Here is a 22,208-nt window from a genome sequence, read left to right as displayed (position 1 = left end):
TGCTGTGGTATTATTGCTACTACCCTCAAAGCTGGATATAACAAATATGGATATTGTGAAATTTTGGTTATAAGAAAGCAAATGAAAAGTAGTCTTATCATATAGTGTTGAAAATATACGTTTATAATGAATTTTTGGATATAACAAGAATACTATAAGAAGGTGTCGGATGCAATTTCACTATAATAAGGTTTGAATGGGAGTGTTTTTGAGAGCCTGGGCTGTAGGAATCTTAACGAGAAAAGTGATTTCGCGTTTGCCTGCTGCAGATTCTCAAGCGTGAGTGGCCCAAGAACTGGCCCTCGTTCATCAGCGACATCGTGGGGGCCAGCAAGACAAACGAGAGCCTCTGTCAGAACAACATGATCATCCTCAAGCTCCTCAGGTCAGTCGCCGCATCTTTATTTTTAGCGAAACATTGTTCACTGCAGCAAATGCAGGAATTGTACCAAGAAAGCTATGCTGAGCGTTTCGGAAGTGGGACATTGGGGTTCGGAAGTGGGACATTGGGGCTGCTGGCTTGTTTGCGCTTTTTTTTTTCATGTCTTTTTTTCTCTCTCTTTCAGTGAGGAGGTCTTTGACTTCTCGAGCGGCCAGATGACGCAGGCCAAGGCAAAGCATCTCAAGGACACCATGTGCAACGAGTTTTCCCACATATTCCAGCTCTGCCAGTTTGTCATGGTCAGTTGAGTGAACTTCCTAGTTCGCGCATAGTGTGCCTTGTTAATATTTTGTCAGTACTCACTGTGCAAAACCAACCAGCGCACATCTTTGCAAGCCTTGCTTGACCTAAAGCTGATATGTTGGCTGTCACATTTTTAAGTATTGTATTTTCTCGCGTACAGTTCGCAACCCGAACTGCGATTCAAGCAAAATTTTCTGAAAAATGGTCCCCACATATTGCCGGGAAGCCGCCCTTGTTCACCGTAATTTGTGTTTCATGTTTTCACCCGAGCCCAAAATTTAAAATATTGTGTGTGTGAGCTATACGTGAGCAAATGCGATACGCTTGATGCTAGTAGGGCCTGTATTTTGTAACATCCTGTTTCATTTTTACTACCGTATTTACTCGATTCTACCGCGTCCTCGATTGTAACGCGCACTCGGTTTCCACGACGAAAAAAAAAAAAAGTAAGACATCGATTGCAATGCGCACCCAGTTTTCTCGTTGGCCCGCACGATCACACTACTCGGGAAAACGATTCTTTTCGGGAGCGTCTTCCATTTAAATATGAGGTATGGGGGAAGCTTGTGCCTATCTGATGTGCAACAAAGCATTGCCATCACTCTTGTTTTACCGTGGCCCGATGTCAGCGTGCGAACTTGCTTCGTCCCCTTCTTCTGTTGTGGTGCCAGGCATGTCGAAGTAAAAAGGAGTCTGATCGGCGTTCCCGATTTGCCCAAGCAGGTAGCCGTTGTTGTGCCGCAAGTTTAGGACGAACCTCTGAAAACTGTGAAGCTTTTCATCGTATTCCTCCGCAAAACTTTTCGCATATGCCCGTTCCCCTTCTGAGGGAAAAGCCTTTCCTCTTCATAAATTTAGTTAGCCAGCACCTGCTCGCTTTGAACTGGCTCCCCGTTAGCCCTTTTTCTAAAGCTAACTGCATAGCCCGCACTTAGAGCAGTTATGTCGTCACGGGCCACTGTGCCGCTCGCTGCTCAAGCATATACTCGGCGAGCAGCTTTTCAATTTGCGGAAACCGACCCTGCTTTGGTCCACGGAAGCCTTTGCATGAATCTTTGACAATCTTCTGCTTTTGTTCCCGCCAGTCCCACACACACGTTTCTGGAACTCCGAACGACCGCAATGCGGCCCGATTTCCATCTGTTTCGGCGCATGTGATGACTTTTCTTTTAAAAGCGGCATCGTGGTGCACTCAACGAGTTTCTGGCGTCTGCCCTTCCATGCCGTCGATGCTAATAAACTACAAGATGACGAACTCCTCAGCACACGTACGAAATGCCGTACATAAGAAACACATAGGCACAAATGGCCGACGCGCCATGCCGAAGCACGTAGGGGGCGGTCATTTTAGAAATGCCGATGGCAATAGAATGACCGTATTCATTTTTTTTTTTCGCACTCGATTTTAACGTGCATGCGATTTATGAACTCGCTTAACCGGAAAAAAGGTGCGCGTTAGATTCAAGTAATTACGGTATGTGTTGCACCAAACACAGCCTGTGTAAGGATTGCGATGCAATGGTTTGCAAGCCACATCTTCAACAAATGGTCGTATGAGTAGGAAACAGAGTTGGTCATCAGAGAATGTGTCACTAGAAATATGCGAAACGTTTCCTTAGTGCTTCATTCTCAAAATAGTTTTTGTGTCTCACTAGGGATGGTGCAGGCTTATTTTTTGGCACCCAACTGTCACATTTTTATGCAGGTTAAATGTGACAAAAACAATAACACAGATATAATATAGTAATATATAGCCATTCATTGCAGCATGCCATCCAATTATGTCGTTCGTTTATCATGCAAGGTTTCATAACGTAAACTCTTTTTTTAAAGCCCCCTTTTTTTTTTTTTTTAGGAGAACTCTCAAAATGCTCTTCTCGTCCACGCCACGCTTGAAACTCTTCTTCGGTTTCTCAACTGGATTCCGTTGGGTTACATCTTTGAGACGAAGCTCATCAGCACACTCATCTACAAGGTGAGTCTGAGCGGGCACCGTTTCGACACTGTGGTCAGTCGTCCTCAACAGATGATGAATTTCTTGAACCTCGTCTCGCCTTTCTCTGCCTTCCTTGCAGTTCCTGAATGTTCCTCTGTTCCGCAACGTGACGTTGAAGTGCTTGACGGAGATCAGTGGTGTTAACGCGTCGCACTATGATGAAATGTTTGTCCTGCTCTTCACTCAGACCATGGCGCAGTTGGAACAGGTGAGTTCTGCGCTCTCGGTGTTCCACACCTCGGTCGCGGTGAGTGGTAGTTCTCGGAATCGTTACTGCATTGACATGATTCTCACGTAAGTCCGATTTTTTTCGAGCTTGAAGTACGAAAATAAATGGGCAACTGATAGTGATGTTCACCTATTGAGCTATATTCACCCAACGGACGTGACATGTCGCGTGACGTCACAGTCGCATGGTGATTTTGCTTGCTCTGCAGCTAGCATTCACACTACAGGAATGTATATTGTTAAAGCATTTTTGCTTCGATGAAGGTGAAAATTCTTGAGGCCCGTGTACCTAGATTTAGGTGCACATTAAAGAACCCCTGGTGGTCGAAACTTCTGGTGTCTTCTCTCTAATACGGAATCTCTCATAATCATATTGTGGTTTCGGGACGTTAAACCCCAGCAATTATTTTATTTATCTCTTCCCCAAGATCCCACACGAGGTTTAGACCTCCGTTGTTCTGTGAATCCTTTTACGGGGACCTGAAGTAGCGCTGTGAGAACTAGTAGATGTGGTCACGTGATTCGCAATTCACAGGCTTGGATCACAATTTCTTGCATTGTGTGAATGTAGCTTTAGGCACGGGGAAGATCAAGTCTCGATCAGTCTGAGACTTCAAAGCGTAGACTTGCCAACCATGTGTTCAGGGGAAGCTTTTACAAAAAAAGTGCTGTCCATTTCCCACTAGGCCTGCATGCACATTCCCTGTGGAGTTTCTGATTTTAATGTCTACACATTGGCAAGTGTGCGTAGGTGTCTTGCACTGCGTGGCAGTCGTGAGTGCAGCGTTCTGAACTTGTCCCACGCAGATGTTGCCCCCGACGACGGTGATCAAGGAGGCCTACTCCAATGGCCAGGATGACGAGCAGAAGTTTATCCAGAACCTGAGCTTGTTCCTGTGCACCTATCTTAAGGAGCATGGTGCGCTCATCGAGAAGCGGGCCGACCTTCTTGAAGTTCTGCACGCTGTACGTGTGCATTTTACCCTTTACAAACAGCGAAATTAGGGCAAGTTAAGGGAGGATGCGGCTTTTGATAGCAACTTTTTATTTTTTATGGATTTTGATGAAAATTGGCACACTTGTGGGAAATGTTTTTTAGTGCTACTCTTGAAATTTCATGAACATATCTTCACAACCTTTTTATGTACAATATCTTTCTCCTTTTGGTCTTGTTCTGAGTTTGACTCGCTTAAAAAACGTAATGTTTGCAACGCAATTTTTTCACCTTCTCATTTCTCATGAGGTTACTGTGTAACAGGCGCTGATGCTATGTACAATATGTCAAATAGCTAATCATCAAAAAGCCATACTGAAAAAGCAAGATTGTCATGCCCTGGACTGCACTTTAAACTAAGTTGGTGTTGCACCAGTCAGAAAGTCAGATTTGTCAGAAAGAAGTCTCAAACACAACAACCACGTTCATTGGGGCTGTTGTTTTGCCTATATGTAGAACTATTCAGGCATTGTATTGATAATGATGCACTTACTGACTTATTTGGGCGCATGTTGAAGAACCCCAGGTGGTCGAAATTTCCGGAGCCCTCCACTACGGCGTCTCTCATAATCATATGGTGGTTTCGGGACGTTAAACCCCACATATTATCATCAACTTACTGACTTGTTTTCGAATAAATATATGCATTCTTAATCAATTGTCATGTGCTAATTCTTATCTAATAACTGATTTTGTATATATATTTTTTACTTGGTGTCCTGGTTAAAATTTATAACACTCAAACTTGCATGCAACAAACAGAGACAGTAAATTTTTTAGTATATACAGGCTTTTGGATATAATGAAGCTATCCTCGTGTCAGGCGTGACAGTTATATTGAGGGTCAGAATGTAGGTGCCAAATGGGTCTTGTTTTGTGTCCATCAGACACACTGACCCTGCGTAGTAATTAAATAAAAGGTTAACTGTGAAACTGCTGCCAATGCATCATTGTTGTCTGTGACTTATCCATGGCAGCAGCTAGATGTGCCTCTGTAATTTATTCTGCATGTTGCATGCACTGCAGGCATTGCATTACCTGCTGCTCATCTCTGAAGTGGAGGAAGTGGAAATCTTCAAGATTTGCCTGGAGTACTGGAACGCGTTGGCCTCTGATCTGTACCGAGAGATCCCTTATGGCCTCGGGACAGGTGCTCCGCTGTACGTGGGCGGAGAGCCTGCACGGAGGAGTCCCGGCTCTCCGCAGTCTGCGAGGCGCCTTTTGTACGGACCCGTCCTCACCAAGGTATGTATCCGGCGGTTCGTCTGAGTCTTTTGTTTGGCCCCGCCGCGGTGGTCTAGTGGCTAAGGCTGCTAACCCGAAGGTTGCGGGTTCAAATCCCGGCTGCGGCGGCTGCAATCCGATGGAGGCGGAAATGTTGTAGGCCCGTGTGCTCAGATTTGGGAGCAGGTTAAAGAACCGCAGGTGGTCGAAATTTCCGGAGCCCTCCACTACGGCGTCTCTCATTATCATATGGTGTTTTTGGGACGTTAAATTCCACATGTCAAGTCGAGTCTTTTGTTTGGGAATTCAGGCTCATTCTTGCAAGTTATATAAAACATAAATCCTCTCGCTTGAAAAAGATACACTCGTTTGTTCCTGCACCATCCATTTCAAGTACTCTGAACCTGAAAAGTGCGCTCTCTTCCTTTTTTTTTCTTTTGTTTTCTGTAGTGTTAGTGGCCGAGTTATTTAAAATCCTTAATTGTAAAACTTCCACATTCAAGTTTTTTGAAGCCTTTAATTATCGTAGGTTGCGTTTAAGTTCATCAATTTTGTTTTCATTTACCGTTAGCAGATTAGAGTTGCACATCTTACCATGAGATTTGTGCATGCCAAGAGACGAGACAGCCCAGTCCACACAGCTTTCTTGTGCTAAGCAGCCATCTTGTCTTTGCCAACTTGTGGCGGTTTATTGCTTGTTCCTTGTGCGATCGAGAATACAATGTTTGATAAGCCTGGCATTGTTTTCAAGTTGTTAGACTTTGTGGTTCCCTAATCCTTAGAAGATTCTTTGTACTTGTTCTTCAATTTGTTTTTCCCAGCAAAAGCTGCTTTTGACGCAGTTCGAGCTGGGGAGTTTTGCCCTGAAGCTCATGATGAGGCTGTTCTTTCTCTCTCCCTCCCTCCTCCTTCTTCAGTTGCGGTACATCATGATTGGCCGTATGGCGAAGCCTGAAGAGGTGATTGTCGTCGAGAACGAGCAGGGTGAGGTGGTGCGGGAATTCATGAAGGACACTGACGCCATTCAGCTGTACAAAAACATGCGGGAAACACTTGGTGAGCACTGCTTTCACCTTTCTCGCGTTGAACGCTTACCGTCTTTTCTTGCATATAACCTGTATCAAAGAATATATTCTTAAAAGTGCGGGTGCAGGTTATATACATAGGCTGTATGCATTATTTTTCTTTACTTTAGCTACGTTTGTCTTGCTGACATGTTTTTTTTTTTTTTTTTCTAGTATATCTGACTCATTTGGACTACCTCGACACCGAGCGGATCATGACAGAGAAGCTGCACTTTCAGGTCAATGGCACGGAGTGGTCTTGGAAGAACCTCAACACTGTACGTAGCTCTGAGACTTTTACAGGGACATAAGGCGCGCTGAGGCGTGTTAGAAACTCGTTTCTTCTCTGATTGGGCTATGTGTTGCGAAGGTGAAAGCTATAGTAACTGCACGAAGTTTCGGTCCTTATATGTATTATTATTTGGGGGAACTGTGTGGTCATACAGCCATTATGGGGATGATGGGTACTCTATGGATTTGCCTAGTCTTAGTGCCTGTGGCCTCAAATGCTTTTGTGGGAATGTTTATTCTTGCATTTTTGCATTTGTTTATGATAGAAAAATGGCTCTTTGCAAACCGTAACAAAATTGGTTGCTGGGCTGTTGGCTCATAACTTTGAACACTGGATAGGGCAAGTTTGAACAAGACAAGGAAGGATCATACCTGCACAGGACAAGCACTGCTGGCAACAAATTTAGTCGGGAAAGACAGTGCAAAAAAGATACGGACAGAGAAACACATTACACATAGAAGTGCTGAACTCGCAACAACTGCAATCTTTATTACATCAACCGCACAATTTACATCACACCATACTCTGCACACCATTCTTAAGGGGGGAGGTGGCTTTGAAAAAAAACTGTTTTATTTGTCGACCTACAGCAATGAAATTTGGCATGCATACTCATAAGTGTCTAGAATAGGGAAATATGCAGTTTCATCATGATAGCTTCAGTAGTTCTCAAGTTACATAATGCTACACAATCCAATTACATGGTCTGCTCGTGGAAAGCCTAGCGCTGCAACAAAACGTGCCAGGAAGCTGCGAATGATGTTGATCTTTACTCAAAATAAAGCTACAGGGTATGACACTCTCGGAATTTTTTAATAAGTTCTCGTTTTTTTTTTAGAGATCATCATGGCTGCCAACCCACATTGTCAGAAACAATGGCACGGACAAATCATCGTCTAGAAAAATAACATGGCCACAAAACAGAAATTGAAGATTGCTGTACCCACAAGCAGTGTTCAGAGATTCAGGGAAAAAAAACAGAATCAAAATCGGTCCAGTCATTCTCGTGCTACTCTTTCCACGAGCAATGCACAATGTCCAAAATACACTTGTGAGAAAAAGCCTGTCGAAGTTTTCGACAGGCTTTTTTTCAATGAACTTTTTTGTTTCTCGTTGGATATTGATGAAAATTGGCACAGACACTAAGAATAACCTCACAGTGCTTTCATAAAAATTTTGAAGCGATACCACAAATACTTTACGAGAAACAAATTATTTCTTCACTGAACCATGTGGAGGGGCTGAGCATAATGTCAAAAAAAAAAAAAAAACAGTATTGAGAAAGCTGCGTTTAAAGTTTCAACTTTTCTGTATGTCTCTAAGACACCTAAAAATTGTGATCTCAGGTTTGTCTTGTGATATTTGACTCCTTTTCATGAGTTACAAAGAACAAGTATGAATTTCAAACCAAGTTCTTTGTATGAAGGAGTGGTGTGATAAGTATGACAGAAAAGATTGTGATTGAATAAAACCATATACTGAAATTATTAAACATACTTTTTTGTGCTGAAGTTGTAATTAGCGTAATTAAGTACTTGATTACAAATATTCACTGAACTTTTTTTTATTTGGAGAGAGGTTTATTGCATCAGAAAAATGGATCACACCATGACGGCCTATGCCTTCTTTCCAAATAACAAAGTTATGGGCAGAAGACTGGTGGCACGGGAATTTCTAGCAGTATAATTAATGACACGAAACGGGCATATAAAAATTCGTGCCCCTGATTCACACATGCTCTTTCGCCGCTCTAGCCGTGAAACGCATCATCATACAGCCGGTCGCGGAAATTCTAATCTACAGCAATTCATTAACCTCGGAACATTCATAGACGTTCGTGGAGATATCAAGCACGGCTCCAAGCACGTCTGAATCGCATCACAAAAGCTTACTGACGGCACTCCATATGACCGTGGGGTGCGTGGCCACGTGGAGGACAGTGCAGCCGGCGCGTAATGCACTTGCCGGCCGCGAAATGAGTAACTACGAAGACAAAAAATCGGCACGCACTGCACTTGGCATCGCATTTTCGAATGACGACGCGCGAAACTGCTAGCCGCTGTTCCGAGCGATCCTTGAAGGGGGGGGGGGGGGGGTGACGAGCTTGACTGTGTTGTCCGCTGCCGATGCGTAAAATGCCCGTACAATATTCGGAGGAGCTAGCGAGTGATGTGGTACATTCCTTGCGAAGAAGCACGTCACCAAGAGTGCGCTTGCGCGTCGTTCCTGCCCGCAGTCTCGCTGTCAGCGGAGTTAGGCCTAAAGCCGACTCCGATGACGCGCCGCACTCGTTGACCGCCGCGCGCCCGCTCGTAGTAATCTGATCGTGCATCCGGTGCGGCCACTCGTAGTAATCAGATCGTGTCGCCGCTTACAGCTTCGTTGCTTGCGAAGAAACACGTCGCCACGAATGCGCTAGCAGGTCGTTCCTGCCCGCAGTCGGCGGAGTTAGGGCTAAAGACGACTTCAATGACGCGCGGCGCTCGTAGACCGCGCTGACGCTCGTAGTAACCTGATCGCGCATCCGCTTACTGCTCGTAACTAAAGCGTAGTTATATCTTAAGTGATTATCAAGCCGTGAACACGTCACGAAGTGGCGATTTTCGAGAGCCATGTCCTCGCGACGCACAAGCAGCAGACGACGATCTCCCGGAGCGAGCATCGGGCCAATGGCGAGGCGAGCTGAGGCAACATGGCGGCCACGGCCAATCAAGGGCCTCAAAACGACCTTCAAACATTTGCTTTTTGCTCGCTTGTTGTTAAAGGGAGGAGCCAGCTGAGGCGGGAAAGTTAAACACGGAAAAATTCTCTTTCCGATGAGCCCAAGAAGCCGGCTCCCGGCCCAAGCATAGCGAAGCTATTATTTTTTGAAAATCGCCGTTTTCTCGCCATTTCCAGAAATATTTTTGCTACCTAGGTGGGTGAAACGAATTTTCCGAAGCACTTCTGCGCGGTTTTCAGTGTAGATATTTTGGAACCAGATAGAAAAAGGGTTCCAGAAACTGAAAACTTGAGTTTCAAAAAATCGATTTTTTTGCCATTTTTCGCGATCCCAAAGCCGCGTCCCCCCTTAACAACCCGTCGAACAAAAAAAATCAGGTGGGCAAACTAGATGATCACTGAAATCCATCACATGTACATGAATTGCATCATGCACGTGTCATACTTTAGTCAGTACAGAGGCCACTGTCGATATGTTTCTCAAAACTTGACGTGAAATCTCCTTCAGAAATGATTCATATATGTATGAGGTATGGTAAAGGTGTTTGTTGAAATGGCATTGTTAGGTTACATTTTGCTCGAACGTGCAGACTTCAGTTCTAGACCCCTTCGGTAGAAGATTCTATAGCAGAACGTGTGCAATATTGAAGCATTCCACCATTGTTGAACGATCGATCTATTGTGGCTCATACACGTTTTGGGTGTGAAAAAGAACAGATTTTTTTTTTCTCTGATTTGGGGCAGACACCAACTTTTGGCTGTCAGTCTTGCATTGCCCGCGACATTACTGGTGGAAATGCTGGGTACCTGTACCTTGGCTGTGCCAGCCAAGCTGGATGCCTTGTTAAGCCTCAGTCTGTTGCAAGTTGCTGCTTGCGTCCCGAACGTGATGGTGACCTCTGAACTTTGCGCGTGCAGCTGTGCTGGGCCATTGGCTCCATCAGTGGTGCGATGCATGAGGAGGACGAGAAGCGGTTCCTGGTGACGGTCATCAAGGACCTGCTCGGGCTGTGCGAGCAGAAGCGCGGCAAGGACAACAAGGCCATCATCGCTTCGAACATCATGTACGTAGTGGGGCAGTACCCGCGCTTCCTTCGCGCCCACTGGAAGTTCCTCAAGACTGTCGTCAACAAGCTCTTCGAGTTCATGCATGGTAAGTCGACGCAACTTTTCCTCCTCCCGCTCTTGCTGCTGCGGGACTTCGTCCCTTGCTTAGTTTGGCCACAACAGAGAGTTTGAGCCTGGTCACTGTGTTTTCTCGCATATAACTACCCCTTTGCCCCCACTCTAATAGGGAAAAAAAAAAAAAAACTTAAGAAACAGTTCCTTGTATTACCTGAACATTTCAGTGGTTCAAATTAACTTTGCGCCTTGGTTTAAACAACACCACTAGATATTTTCGAATATTGCAAAAGCTTCCTTTTCACTCTCTTTCAGCCTGCTACCCCACATACACTGTAATTTTCAGTCATTGCCGTCTGTGCTGTCTTACTAGCGTTACCATTTTGAAGCCATCTTGCTAACAAAATTTTGCATGTAATTACGGTGCATAAATTTAGTTGAAACTTTTCTGTGTTTCTTGCTTGAGTTATATGTGAGGAAATGTGGTATAGCGTAGAGGCTTTTATGCTAAATGTAGTTTGATATGGAGTACAATCTTGGAACTTTCACAAACCCAGGAAAGTTAAAATTTCGTGAAGGAGTTTGGTTTACTGATAAAGATGCGTACAAGTGTAGCACCTGTCTACTGTGTCAAGTATGTTAAGCATAAAGAATTGAAGGGATCAGCTAGTTTGTTTTTTTAAGTATTCCGTGACTGGTGGTAATTTGATGGCTTGGGCTTTGCGAGTTTCAGTTTCAGGGAACTGGCGTTGTAGTGAGAACAACGCGACTCCTACTAGTCCTGTTGGTCGCCGAATAACATGCAGTTGTTCGTGTAGGTTTTCTGGCACTGTTTTTTTTTTTTAATATATGGCTGTCTGTGTAGGTGTTGAGAGAGTATTTTCCAGGTCGTCACTATTCATTATGTACACTCAAACGTCATTATAACAGACTTCATCTAATAATAAAATAAGCTAGTTACATATGAAAGTTCGTTGTAAAGGTTACTTTAAACACTATATCTATTGCAAGACTATTTTTCGTTTACTTTATTACAACCAATATTTTGTTATATCCGTGTTTGTTATATTGAGGTTTGCATGTAGGTGCACATTAGACACACTGTATCTTGAAGGAAAGCATAGTCACCAGAAAACTCCATAGCCATATAGAGAGGTGCAAGAGCAAGTGTCGGCACATTGTCTGTGCCTTCGTTTACGCACTCTCTTTGTCACTGCACATACTGCATGACTTGCCAACAAGCTTTGCTTTGTTTCTGTTACGTTGCTGACGTGGCACAGGATTGCACAGTGCATGCGACCTGTTCGGTCTGACATGATCGCCAGGTCGTCTGAGCACCTCCGGTTAATGTTACGTATATCAACACAGCTTGCCTGCCTTTACTTTGGTAACCAACCAACTTTTACCACTATTCTTACTAAATCACAATTGCGGGTTTTCACTGGAAATGCGCATGAGAAAGATAAAGTTTATTGTTCTAATAACCTTTTCAATGTGTCGCATCATACCACATGCACTGTACCTGAGACAATACTTTAAACGACAAATGTTTTCAACTCTGGTGAATTTTACGCGTGTCGCACAGGTCACTGCATTTGTTGTGATTTGAGGATATCTAAGGAAAGGTGGGGGGGACAGCAAAAGATGATGGCATCACAAGGGAGCATTGGGCTGTGCTAATAGCGTGGTATTCATGGTTAGCTAGATTTCAAGGTAAGTCTTTAGGAGTGAATACTTTGCCAACGCCTTTTGCCATATTTGCGTGCCACTAATTCTGGGGCTTGCAGTACAAAAGATTGCAGGGTTTCGTGCGACCATTTGCAAAAACAACTTCATTGTTTTTTAAAAGAGATTGCCACTCAGCTTTCGGACTGTGCCTTTCTTGGACTAGAACATGCATACATTGTGAAAGTTCGATATAATACAAGCTTGTGGATTCAAGTGCAACTTAAAAACTGCAGTAGAGTTGTTAATTTTCATTTACTTTCAATTAATTTCATTTTATGTTGGAATAACTACTGTACAGTAATAAGCAACTAATGTTTCCTATGTTTTCCTTCGCTTAATCTGCCTTTTTCACATTGCCACTGTACATGCAACCTTACCTTAGCAGTGAAGTGGTAAAACACCTCGAATCTTTGAGGCTTTCATTGCGGCGATTCTAGTTGTATCCGCCCCTACCGAAATCCTCCTAAATTGCCAGAGAAAAGGCAGTATAAGAAAATTAAAAAGACGAATTGTCTTTGTATTTCATTGGATCTGTCTAATAGTAGAAAAGCGAGTGCCTTGGGTCTGTCTAATGGAAAAAGAAAAACGATTAGAACCTTTACCATGATGACTGGTTTAATTAAGCAGTTGCTCGAGACAGCTACATCATGTTGCTGTGAGTCTGGCCACTAAAGGCAACGTTGACTGCGATGTAAGTGTTCAAATTGAGATTGCGCTGGTACGATGCAAGCTGACGATAATCATAATGGTAGCATGGGCATTGCTTAGTCCTAAATTTTGAATCCACGAGCCCTGGTCAACTCTCGTAGCCTTGCAATTTGGCCTTTGTGCATGGACCTTTGCGATATAATCACATGCAATGCATTTTTCCTGTCATTGTTGTGCCCTGTGTGATGCACACTCATGAGATGTTCAGGAACAACATCTGTCTTGGATTTTTTGTAGGCAGAGAACTCGTGTTCGCTTTGATATGTCAGTGTACGACACATTCATTGCCGTTGTGAATTCACTTTGAGACGCATGTATAAGCGCAATTACAGGCAGCTTTTCGCAGCCAACTGACCTGTCTATGTTGCTTCTAAAGGCTGAAATCAGCACGAGTCTTCCTTTATTCTCAGAGCGCATAGGTATCACCGTGGTATCACTGCATAGGTATCACATAAGACTAGGCGTCACGGGGATACTTGGTGGGATACTTTCTCTAACTATTTCATTGCGTTTGTCCATACTCTTGGAATATTTTTCTTTTCCGTTTTATTTCGTTGACAAGAGTGAATAACTTTTTGGCCTTGTTTGGATGTGTGAATGTGTGTCTGAGTTGTGCGATTGGAGCAAATGCTAAACAGTGCTGTTGTAGCAATTTAACAGTACTTATTGACTGGCTTGCTATAATATTTGGGGGTCACGTGTTAAATGACAACTTCATGCTGTGCTATGCGTTGGTAGCATTTCCAAGCTCTACTACGGAGCATCTCTGTGACATTGACCTACTTATTAAGATGTGAGAACTTGCTAAGAAATTATGCATTTACTCTCAAACTGAGGTATAATGAAATATTGTTGACAGTGAAAAGAACGAAAAATAGTCTTGGAACAGATAAAGTGTTAGCAATGTAATTTTGTAACAAGTTTTTGGGTATAACGAACTTATTTTTTGCAAGAAGTGACTTTGTTATAGTAAGGTTCGAGTGCAGTACAGAAACGGCTAACACATGTTGTATGCATTCTTTGCACCTGCGTGCATTTCATACTATTCCTAACTGTGCAACACCTTTTAAAAGGCTTCCTGCGACAGGCGAGCTTTGAGCTTTCCTAATACTAAGTGTACGTCTCTTTTTTTGCATAGTTCAAGAAGTAAATATGGCTCTTTCCTTTTTTCTTCCTATGCAACTTGACCGGTCATTGACTGTTCTTTTTGATGGCCGTGTTCTGGTGTGTCTGTACATTAAGCAGAGCTTGCTGTCTGTGGTGAATGTGCGTGTGTGCTCAGTGTGAATGATCGCTGGTGATGTTCTCAGGAGATCCAACTGTGACATTGCAATAAAGAATGTTACTTAGCATGAAATAAGTTGACCCGTCGCTGCTACTGTTATAAATAGGTCGCCAGCTTTATTGCTGCATCGAATGTTGCCTGCATTCTTATAGCGTCGTTACAGTCATAATCAAGTTCATAATGCCAAACTGTGCAGTGCTGCTTGTGAATTGTGCATAAGCAGAAGCAATTATGCCAGGTGCACAGTTTATAAGCAGTGTCGCATCCTGAAAATGAAAGTGCCTACAATTCAGTGCAATTACTATGGATATTGCATTCAATCAGTTGCCTGTGAAAGCATTTCCTTTTTTTCTAGAGATGTTAAGTTGTTTAGGGGGTTATCTTTTTTATGGCTTTGAAGCTTTGTGCCTTGGCAACTGCAGTCACTTCTAAGCTTTGTTAACTACAACGTTTCTTGCATTCTGATACTGTGCTTTGTCTTCCATTCGAGTTTTTGTGTGACATTGTGAACCTTCTGAATGTGTGCGTGTGTGAAGGAGTGCCTGGAAGTAATGTGAATTAATTTTTGTCACTCCTAAAAGAAAAAAAAAACAAGAATATAACAGCGGGCGTTGAGCTACCCTGAAATTTTCACTTTTGTTTCTCTTTGACATCTGTCAGCAATGTGTGATTGTGTCGTGTGAATGTTCCGGATGCCAGGACTTGAAATGTATGAACTGCAATAAAAAAGAAATGGAGACAATACCTTCATCTTTGTTTTTGTCTTTTGTCTTAGAGGTGCTTTGTACTCTACCACATTTACTCTAACAAATTGAGTAGAATGCGTGCAAAGCGTCTTATGGTGTCAGTTTCATTATGGTGTCAGTTTCACAAGCGGTATGAAATGTTAGCGATTTCTCGTTGCACCACGGATGACGAGATGAGGACGAGACAGGGGTAGAGGACACGTAGTGCACAATCGCTCCACCTAACGTGTAAAATGTTAATCTCCAGAAAACCATATTTTTCAGTTTGTTGGTATACGGAAAAATCCTGCAACAATTCTTGCCATTTGGATTAGTTTGCAGTCTTCTTTTCTTTTTTGGCGAGCCTTGTATCATGACATCAGCAATTTGTTTTTTGCAAGTCATGGTGTCATAACTGAGAAAGCTGTTCTTGAAGCGCCATGCAAGTAATTACTTTATCGCGAGACCACCAATGAATGAGTCGGCAAAATTAAAATGTACCGTTAGTATGTAACGTCCACAGGAAACCAAGGAAATACTATGAGAGTTTGCGTAATGTATAAATATAGGCTTGACATACAGAATTAAGGTAAATTAAAGCAAGGAACAGTGACCTGCCACTAGTGGGAGTCAAACCCACAACCTCTGCAGTTCATGTTCTATGTTTTAGCCATATGAGCTGTGGTGGTAACTGTTTCGTTGTCTACTTTATAGGGTATACTTATAACACATACTCAAACACGAATTGTTGCACTGTAAATGTTAGGCAATACCACCCGCAATGATGATGTGCAAAAAATGCTTTCAACAGCAGGCATGCAACACTTGAGATAACATCCTTCGTAGTGCAGCAGTGGTGGATACGATACATGTCCTAACAGGCATGCTTTTCACAGCCACTTTTTAAATTCCTTTTGCTTAGTCATCTAAAGCTGCCAAATCGCTAAGAAGCCTTGCCATGCTAGCACGTCAAAGACCTCATCACAGTTTGCCTCCGCTGCAGTCTCCTCAACAGTAAGACTGTCTCAACAAATAAAAAAACTCCTTCAACAGCTTGGTGCAGCTGTACTGAAAAAAATTAACGATGTAAAACTGGTAAAACAAGGTGTCAAAATAATGCGATAGCTCTTTGAGCATAGATGTGTTCTCCTCTTCCTTTCGGAACAATTTCGGCGATGCATGCTCTATCACTGTCGTTTTTTTCATATTGCCTTCTTTCCCATACCTTAGGTCTTTTTTTTAATTTCTGCTTATGTACACATTTGCAAGAACCACATGAAGAAGCTCGTATCAATGGGTCTTTAATAGTTCGCTTTTACTGCAAGACTCTACAGCTCAATTCAATTATGTGTCAGTGGGTGACATCCTGGGGAAGTGTTTTCAGTGCTGCTGACAGTGAGCGATTTTATCTGCCCACTGAAATCAAGTAAGACGTGCACGTGGCATTGCATGTAAGGGCCTTGCAACACAGTTCCAAGTTTTTTTTTTTTTTAAAGACCGCATTGCTGGACTCTGTTGCCGCCTGAATCTCCTGCTGTAAAAATGAACCCTTTTAGAAGTTACCCGTGAAGAGCTGTCTGTAGATTCATCTAACAAGCACAGTATTATTTGAAGGCACTCGGTAGTCCATCTTGCTTAGGGTAATATCACTATGCATTAATTTATGCAGGTTATGGTAATTAATTCCAATTAAACTATAATTATCTATTCATCATGAAGTCATTCATGCTCCGTTTCGCATAAACAGAATCGAGTATCGGGCTAGAAAGACTGTGCGAATTTGTCTTTTGCTACGTTCATTTTGAGAGGATAAAAATCATACTTTTTTGTGTGTGTGTGGCTTGCAGAAAAGGGCACGTCAAACTACTCGTCAGGCATGGTAGTTCCTTCAGCGAAGTGACCACGTTCAAAGTGCATATTTTTTTCGAAAACGGTGTTGCAGGAACCACTTGCATAATATTATGCAAAGTTCACTTTCTTCTATTCTTTTACAGATCTTGGTTCAATTAGCACTTCATGATTTCACTTTCAATCTTTTAAAAATTTTATCCCTGCCCCCTGCTTTCTTTTCAGTCATTAGTATTATTAGAGCTGATTGCTCATTTTATCCTTCTAATGATAAAATCAGTCTGTTATTTTCCTACGGCTGCCTTTCTTGGCAAGACAGTCACTGCATTTTTACACTCCAACCGTGCTTTTGCCTGAATGCACCAGTCCGTAGTTTCTGTTATTTTATACATGTTCTTATATACCTCTGTTTTTTTATAACTTTAAGCTGTATGTTCTTACAAAAGTGGCGCTTCTAAATTTGCACGGCTGCTGTGGTGTTTGCCTACATATGATGCTGTTGGGATAAGCGAACGCTTGCAAATATGAACCCTTGATTGTAATGTCCTCGTTATTTGACTTGTTCACGAGTTTGCTACTTATTTTTTGTTTAAATGCGAGGTTACAGCAGTGCTTAATGTGGTTTTGGGGAAGAACGATTGCCAAACAGGGAAACGCTTCAATGATCTGCCGAGAGGAAAGCACAGGCCTGTCATTGAACGAATGGGGTAGCTAAGCCCTATGCAGTCAACTTCTAATAATTCATTCAACGAGAGCCCTTTGCCCTTGGACAGTTCTTGAATTTATCGTCTCTGTGAACAAAACCAGCTTTTTCAAGAAAATCTTTCAATTCTTGAGTACTCTGGTGGGAGCTATCTCAAGTGATGTGCAGCACTCCAGCATTGTGCTTGACATATCCAGCAGATGCAAGTATTTCATAAGCATTCTGAGACATGGTCTTGTTCTGATTGTTTTTTAATAGGCCCCAAAGTAAATGAAAAAGATGTTTGTGCTGTATGGAAAATCCCCAGTTAACAGGATATCCAATTTGAATGGCTTTGCATGCACATGTTCTAATGTAAATGTAAATACAAACACTTTGTTTTGGCCAGATTTCAATTAAATTTATCGTGCACGTTTATAAATTGAAAAAAGTATGTATTGCATGGCTTTTAATTTTTTTGCCTTTTACTGTAGAGTAGAATTTTATTATAATGGAACCTGCAGAGACCAAGAAAATATGTACTATTTATCATCGGTTGTATTCGCCATAAACTACGAGGAACAGGGGTACCGAATTCAAGTACAGTCATGTTAGTAGCAGCAGTTTTATTTAGGCAACAAATCCGTTTAAGATGTCTCCATTTACCGAGAGTCTACCATAATTGTATTCGGTTCGGCTTAGGAATATCACTTTTTGAACACCCCCTGGAAAGAAGATATCGGATTGGTGGCTACTGCCCTCGGCGACGTAGGCTTCGAATATCATGCGTTCTTTTCTTCCTCGTTTGACATCTCCCCTCCCGTGTTTCCCTTTCAGAAACTCATGAGGGCGTTCAGGACATGGCGTGCGACACATTCATCAAGATAGCGCAGAAGTGCCGGCGCCACTTTGTCCAGGTGCAGGTGGGCGAGGCAGTGCCCTTCATCGAGGAGATCCTGGCCAACATGAGCTCCATCATCTACGACCTGCAGCCGCAGCAGGTGCACACCTTCTGTGAGGCCGTCGGGTACATGATTTCGGCGCAGGCCGACCAGGCCCAGCAGGAACGCCTCGTTGACCGGTACATGCTGCTTCCCAACCAGGTCTGGGACGATATCATCAAGCAGGCCAGCAAGGTGCGTGCAGCTCCCATTACTCTGCATCAAAGTTGCCAGATGCCATGGAGATAGAAATGCTTTTAAAAAAAGGTGAAAAAAAAAATGTTGAAAGGAAACGTAGAAGCTTTTTCATTTTTGTAAACATTTCTTAGTTTTAATGAAAAGATTGCTTAAGTATGAATTGAACGTTAGAAAAATACCTCTCATAAATTGTTCGGTGAAAGTAAGTGCAGCTATGAATGAAAGCCCAAGTAGAAGACTCATGGTGAACAGAAAATATGTGTCATTTAACAGCAGCCGCATCAACTGATGGACGGACAGGACTGCTGAATTCAGCTACAGAATCATTCGTATTGGAAGCACTTGTTCTGTTTACTGAATGTCTATTGGGTAGTGAGTGTTTGGATGTTACTGAAGTTATTTTCGTGTCAGATGTGGGTTTGTTATAATAAGGTTTCAGTGTAGTCCCAGGACAGAACAGCTGAGTTTCTGGAATTGCGAGGCAATGGCCCAAATTATATTACTAGTCATCGTGATGATCTCTTGAAGTCCCGTTACATTGAAGTAGCCGGCCAGGCTGCACTGAGTGACAATGCCTCGCCTCTGTGCAGAATGTCGACGTTCTGAAGGACCCCGACGCCGTACGGCAGCTAGGCAACATCCTGAAGACCAACGTGAGGGCCTGCAAGGCCTTGGGCCATCCGTATGTAACGCAGCTGGGCCGCATCTACCTGGACATGCTGAATGTCTACAAGGTGATGAGTGAGAACATCAGCGCGGCAGTGGCCCTGAACGGCGAGGGGGTCACGAAGCAGCCGCTCATCCGATCGATGCGCACTGTCAAGAAGGAGACCCTGAAGCTCATCGCCGGATGGGTGTCTCGCACCACAGACCCTAAGATGGTGCTCGAGAACTTCATCCCCCCGTTGCTGGATGCAGTGCTGTTGGACTACCAGCGGTGCACGGTGCCCGCAGCGCGGGAACCTGAGGTGCTCTCTGCGATGTCGATGATCGTCCACCGGTTAGAGGTGAGCAACGGCTTCTGTGTGGTAGTTGTTTGATTTCTGATACTTCAGTGGATTTCTTAAATATTGTGGTGCATAGCGAACCTTTTACAGGAAAGTGATAATACAGAGTGCTTGTGTTTCTATTTCTGGTATCCCTGTTACGAAAAAAAACAAAAACAGTACAATCTTTTATGGATTTATGCCAACAAGTTAAGTTGCCTCTTATGATATCATATTTGAGGCCCAGCGATATGTTCTAATCCTAGACAAGCACCTTTCTTTTGTGAGGTAGCACTCCCGAAAACTTTGTTGAAGCAGATATAGGGTCAAAAAATTTTGTTGTTGTGATGCGACATATTTTGCATCATTTTGTATGGACAGCTGATGAGGAATTGGGAAGTTTTCATTGTAGAGGTGTTTGTTAAAAGTAGAATTCATCTGTACTTAATAATCAGGAAAGCAAACTACTAGGGTTACACATTTTGATTTCATCAAAGGTTTTAAGTAACCATATAGATTCTCTTTCATTCGAGGCTTATATCATGGAACAAAATCCAAAGTCAATTGCATGCAAGCGAGCACCTTGTTGTTTGTTTTTGAGACCCAATTTACCAGGTAACTAGCATTGCCTATCCACCACATTTTCTCACATATAACCGTTACAAAGAATACTGTAAATTCAGAGCTCGAGAGGTTTCGGTGTGTAAGGTGATTTCTATCCACCACATTTTCTCACATATAACCGTTACAAAGAATACTGTAAATTCAGAGCTTGAGAGGTTTCGGTGTGTAAGGTGACTTCATGGCACCGCTTTGCCACAGCGAAAGGAAGGTGGTCTCACATTAAAACATGGGGATTTTTCTTGAAAGATTTTGTGGGGTTGATTTGCAGGGGAGCGCTATACACTAGGTAATGCAATACTTGTAACCAAGGTTCTCAAACTTGTGTTATTTTTGCAGGGCTTCATCACATGTGAGATTCCAAAGATCTTCGACGCAGTGTTCGAGTGCACATTGAGTATGATCAACAAGGTAAGTTCACAGTTTAACACCACTACAATTCGATGCCCATTCCATTGGCTTGACTGTTGTGACATCCCGAACGCTCATTGTGTGTCCTCGGGGCCTGGCGTAAACATGCCCAGCAAACTGGCTCAATTAATAAAGTTCTTGTACAAGACTACTTTTTCGTGTTCGGGCCAATTTTGTGTAGCAACATGTGGACGCCCATTGTGTGAATGCTTGATTGACATGCCCGTGCCTGTTTGCAGGATTTTGAAGAATTTCCAGAGCACAGGACAAACTTCTTCCTACTCCTCCAAGCTGTAGTTACTCACTGCTTCCCTGGTAAGTGCATGTTTTTTACAGAAAAAAAGTTTCGCATATGTGCGGCTGTCGGCAAGCTTTTTAACACGAACGCTCCGATGTGTGACCTAGACTGGACTAACACTTGAGCTTGCGGCCGACCTCAGTTATTAGCAAGTTCTTGATTAACATGGTTCTAATTATTGGTATTCATATCACAAGCTGAATTAGCCATGTCCTAATTAGTCTTATATCTCACACTCTGTTTGTTTTTCTTCCATTTATGTGTTGCACACTATTTGTTTTCTTGGAAGGTGCCTGCATTGAAGAAACACTTAGAGTGCACATCCATTGTGTCAACCCCAATGCATGTGTGGGCCATATGCCTTAGTATAAACCAAAACAAGGCGATACAGCACAATGTACAGCACTCGAACCTTATTGCAACGAGCCCAGATATAGCGAAACATTGGTTATGACAAAGTAAATGAAAAGTAGTCTTGCAGTAGACGTAGTGTTAGCAATACAGTAAAAGCTCGTTAATTCGACACCCATTAATTCGGATAATTCGGACGGCCTTATTGGTCCCGGCCAAAGTGCATGTTAATCTATGGGACCAAACCTTCGTTATTTCGTCGAAATTCGGCTCCACACCGCTTAATTCAGACAAATGCTGATGGCTGCTGCTACACAAAAGTGTGATAAAGCAGCGCTGGCACCACTGGAGTGAAACCGAAACCTGAGTGGCATTGCCATCATCGTCAACTAGTGGGGGCGATCGCAGCGTCACCGAACATCGGTGTCTTCTTTCTTCTCCACTCAGCGCCTCCGATGCCATTTTCCCTTGTGTTGTCATGTCGGAACCATCTCTTCTTGCGGAGTTTTCTTTTTCTTCCATTGTGACTGTATTTGCATGCCACCACCATCATGCGCTACAGTGATGGCAACGCCGAAAAAGCGGCAGAACTACGACGCGAAGAAATTGGCGAATAAAGTGGAAATTTTGGAAGCACTGAAGAACGGCGAATCGCGACAGCAGGTTATGACCAAGTACAACGTGAAGCGGAGCACGTTGAGAACGTACGGGAAAAATGAACAACAGATTCGACAAGCCTTCGAAAGTGCGAAGTTTCATGCCTCTAGAAAGCGGTTGCGCACCGCAGCTCATCCCCAGCTCGAAGAAGCTTTGCTCCGGTGGATTACTGACTGTCGCAACGCGCATCTGCCTTTGAGCGGACCTCTCATCATGGCGCAAGGTGAGAAGTACGCTGGAATGATGAACATTGAATCGTTCAAAGCGTCAGAAGGGTGGTTTGCGAGGTTTCGAGAGAGACACGAACTTGTCTTCAGGAGTGTGTGCGGCGAAAAGGCCAGTGTTGACGAAAGCGTGACCACCGAGTGGAGAAATGTGAAGCTGCTGGAGCACATTGCCGCATATGCACCACGTGACGTGTTCATTGCAGATGAAACTGCTCT

The 22,208-nt window shown here is 43.2% G+C and overlaps 1 protein-coding gene across 1 annotated transcript in view; it reads left to right on the top strand.

Moving 5' to 3' along the window:
• The window catches only part of emb (exportin-1 emb), a 41,113-nt gene that overhangs the window by 12,658 nt on the left and 6,247 nt on the right, over positions 1–22,208 (top strand). Inside the window, exons 5-17 of the mRNA XM_037416594.2 lie at positions 270–385; positions 567–681; positions 2,541–2,660; positions 2,761–2,889; positions 3,717–3,875; positions 4,930–5,148; positions 6,045–6,183; positions 6,366–6,469; positions 10,123–10,357; positions 18,140–18,438; positions 19,032–19,448; positions 20,388–20,459; positions 20,699–20,774. Of these exons, the coding sequence (XP_037272491.2) occupies positions 270–385; positions 567–681; positions 2,541–2,660; positions 2,761–2,889; positions 3,717–3,875; positions 4,930–5,148; positions 6,045–6,183; positions 6,366–6,469; positions 10,123–10,357; positions 18,140–18,438; positions 19,032–19,448; positions 20,388–20,459; positions 20,699–20,774 (2,200 nt within the window). The remainder of the gene's footprint in view (positions 1–269; positions 386–566; positions 682–2,540; positions 2,661–2,760; positions 2,890–3,716; positions 3,876–4,929; positions 5,149–6,044; positions 6,184–6,365; positions 6,470–10,122; positions 10,358–18,139; positions 18,439–19,031; positions 19,449–20,387; positions 20,460–20,698; positions 20,775–22,208) is intronic.

The sequence above is a fragment of the Rhipicephalus microplus genome, chromosome 8, assembly GCF_043290135.1.
Source record: "Rhipicephalus microplus isolate Deutch F79 chromosome 8, USDA_Rmic, whole genome shotgun sequence".
NCBI lineage: Eukaryota > Metazoa > Arthropoda > Arachnida > Ixodida > Ixodidae > Rhipicephalus > Rhipicephalus microplus.
This window is presented reverse-complemented; position numbering and strand designations above follow the sequence as displayed.